Source organism: Gossypium raimondii, chromosome 12 (genome assembly GCF_025698545.1).
Source record: "Gossypium raimondii isolate GPD5lz chromosome 12, ASM2569854v1, whole genome shotgun sequence".
In the NCBI taxonomy this organism is placed as follows: domain Eukaryota; kingdom Viridiplantae; phylum Streptophyta; class Magnoliopsida; order Malvales; family Malvaceae; genus Gossypium; species Gossypium raimondii.
The window spans coordinates 11,915,166-11,917,755 of record NC_068576.1 but is presented as its reverse complement, the minus strand read 5'-3'; the positions used below and the strand labels follow the sequence as shown (position 1 = coordinate 11,917,755).

Here is a 2,590-nt window from a genome sequence, read left to right as displayed (position 1 = left end):
TGATTTCGTTCACCATGGAGAAGATGGACAAATTTTTGGCTATTTTGGCCTTTTTAATTCTTTTAATTACTAAATGACCAAAATGCCCCCAACTTAAAATTTTCCTATTTCACTTATCTCTTGTCCATTTTTATCCAACAAGTTAACCAATGGTATAATTACCATTTAAGGACCTCCAATTTAAAATTTCATAACAATTGGACACTTCTAACATGTAGAATTCAACTTTTGCACTTTTTACAATTTAGTTCTTTTGACTAAATTGAGTGCCCAAATGTCGAAATTTTTGAAAGAAATTTTTATGAAATCATTCCATGAAATTTTAGACCATAAAAATAAATTTTTCCTCATCGAATTTGTGGTCCCGAAACCACTGTTCCGACTAGGCCTAAAATAGGGCTGTTACATAAACCCAAGACTTCATACACATACCCAGAACACTTAACCACTGAAGTAGATATACATTTATGTCAGATTTCACAAAAACAAACTTAAATTATTTTGGGCGTTACAACTCTACCCCCATAAAGGAAATTTCGGCCTCAAAATTTAACTAACCCGAACAGACGAGGATACTGTTGACACATCAAGTCCTCAGGTTCCTACATGGCTTCCTCAATGCCATGATTCCGCCACAGAACCTTAACCAATGGTGTGGACTTCCTCCTCAGCAACTTAATATCTCGATAAAAAATCTAAATTGACTCCTCCTCAAATGTCAAGTCCGGTCTAACCTCGATCTCCTTGACAAAGACAACGTGAGATGCATCAGACCGGTACCGCCTCAACATCGAGACATGAAAGACATCATGGATACGATCCAACTCTGGAGGTAGCTCTAACTGATAAGCCACCAGTCCCACACGCTTCAGAATCTGATACGGCGCGATGAACCTAGGGTTTAACTTGCCCTTACGATCGAACCGCAGAACCTTCTTCCATAGAGATACCTTAAGGAATACAAAGTCACCCGTAGAGCACTCGATATCCCTCCTTTTTAAATCTGTATAGGACTTTTGTCTATCAAAAGCTACCTTCAGACGATCCTGATACATCTTATTACCACCGAGATGTATAACACAATGGCTACTATGCACTTCCCTCAGAATCTACTGTCTCAGATCAGAATCATTTGGTACACAAACCCATCCTCAAAAACATAGAACTTCATTCTTAATCAATCTAAAATCAGATGTGCTGCCATTCTCAACCTGACGAAACTGCAAAACCAGAGACTCATCCCCTAACTGCTTTTCTCGAATCTGCCCAATCCAAGTCGGCTTAACTTGCAACTCAGCTAACAGACCCCCATCATCAAACAAACTGAGACGAGAAAGCATCACCCTCAAATCAAACATTGTTCTACTATTGAGAGCATCGGCCACCACATTGGCCTTACCGGGGTGATAATCTATCGTGCAATCATAATCTTTAAGCAACTCAACCCATCGATGCTATCTAAAATTCAACTCCTTTTGAGTAAGGAGGTACTTGAGGCTCTTGTGATCGGTGCAAATGATACACCTCTCATCATACAGATAGTGCCTCCAGATCTTTAACGCAAACACCACCGCAGCTAAATCGATACCATGCATTGGATAATTACCCTTGCGTGACTTACGCTGCTGGGACGCATAAGCACAACCTTACCATCTTTCATCAGTACACACCCCCAGACTGACGTGCAACACATCACTATACACTACAAACTCCTTATTGAATTCAGGCTGTATCAGGACAGGAGCCTGAGTCAGAACAGACTTGAGCTTCTTAAAGCTCGATTGTTACGCATCAGACCAGACGGAGGGAATATTCTTGCATAGAAGCTTAGCCAAAAAAGCTGCAATCAATGAGAACCCCTAAAAAAACCTCTGATAATAACCCGCATGTCCCAGAAAACTACAGATCTAAGATAAATTCTTACGGTATTTCCAATCAAGCACAACCTTAATCCTTCTAGGATCAACTCAGATCCCTACAACAGAAACCACGTGCACCAGAAAAGTTACCTCTCACAACCAAAACTCACACTTACTTAACTTGGCGTAGAGTTTTTTCTCTCGGAGTATCTGAAGTACTCCTCTAAGATGCTCATCATGAGTATCCTCAGTCTTAAAGTACACCAGAATATCATCGATAAAGACTACGACAAACTGATCCAGATAATGCTGAAAAAACTAGGTTCATCAGATCCATGAATGCAGTCAGAGTATTCATCAAACCAAAGGGCATAACTAGGAATTCGTAGTGCCCATAATGAGTCCTAAATGTCGTCTTATGAATATCAACTTCCTTAACTTTAAGCTGATGATAACCAGAACGGAGATATATTTTCAAGAATATTGTAGTCTCATAAAACTAAACAAACAGGTCTTATATCCTCGGAAGTGGGTACTTACTCTTCACAATTAGCTTATTCAACTGCCAGTAGTCGATGCATATCCTTATGGTACCATCATTTTTCTTCACAAGCAGAACTAGTGCCCCCACGGAGACATATTAGGACAGATGAAACCACAACCCAAAAGGTCTTGAAGTTAAGCCTTAAGCTTTATAAGCTCATTCGGTGCCATATGGTAAGGAGTGATTG

General features: G+C 39.9%; 1 protein-coding gene across 1 annotated transcript; it reads right to left on the bottom strand.

Moving 5' to 3' along the window:
* Window positions 1-695: 695 nt before the first annotated feature.
* Window positions 696-1,055, bottom strand: LOC128035447 (uncharacterized). Its single transcript, XM_052625189.1, has one exon. It carries the CDS (start codon window positions 1,053-1,055, stop codon window positions 696-698), a length of 360 nt encoding a protein of 119 aa, XP_052481149.1.
* Window positions 1,056-2,590: the final 1,535 nt, after the last annotated feature.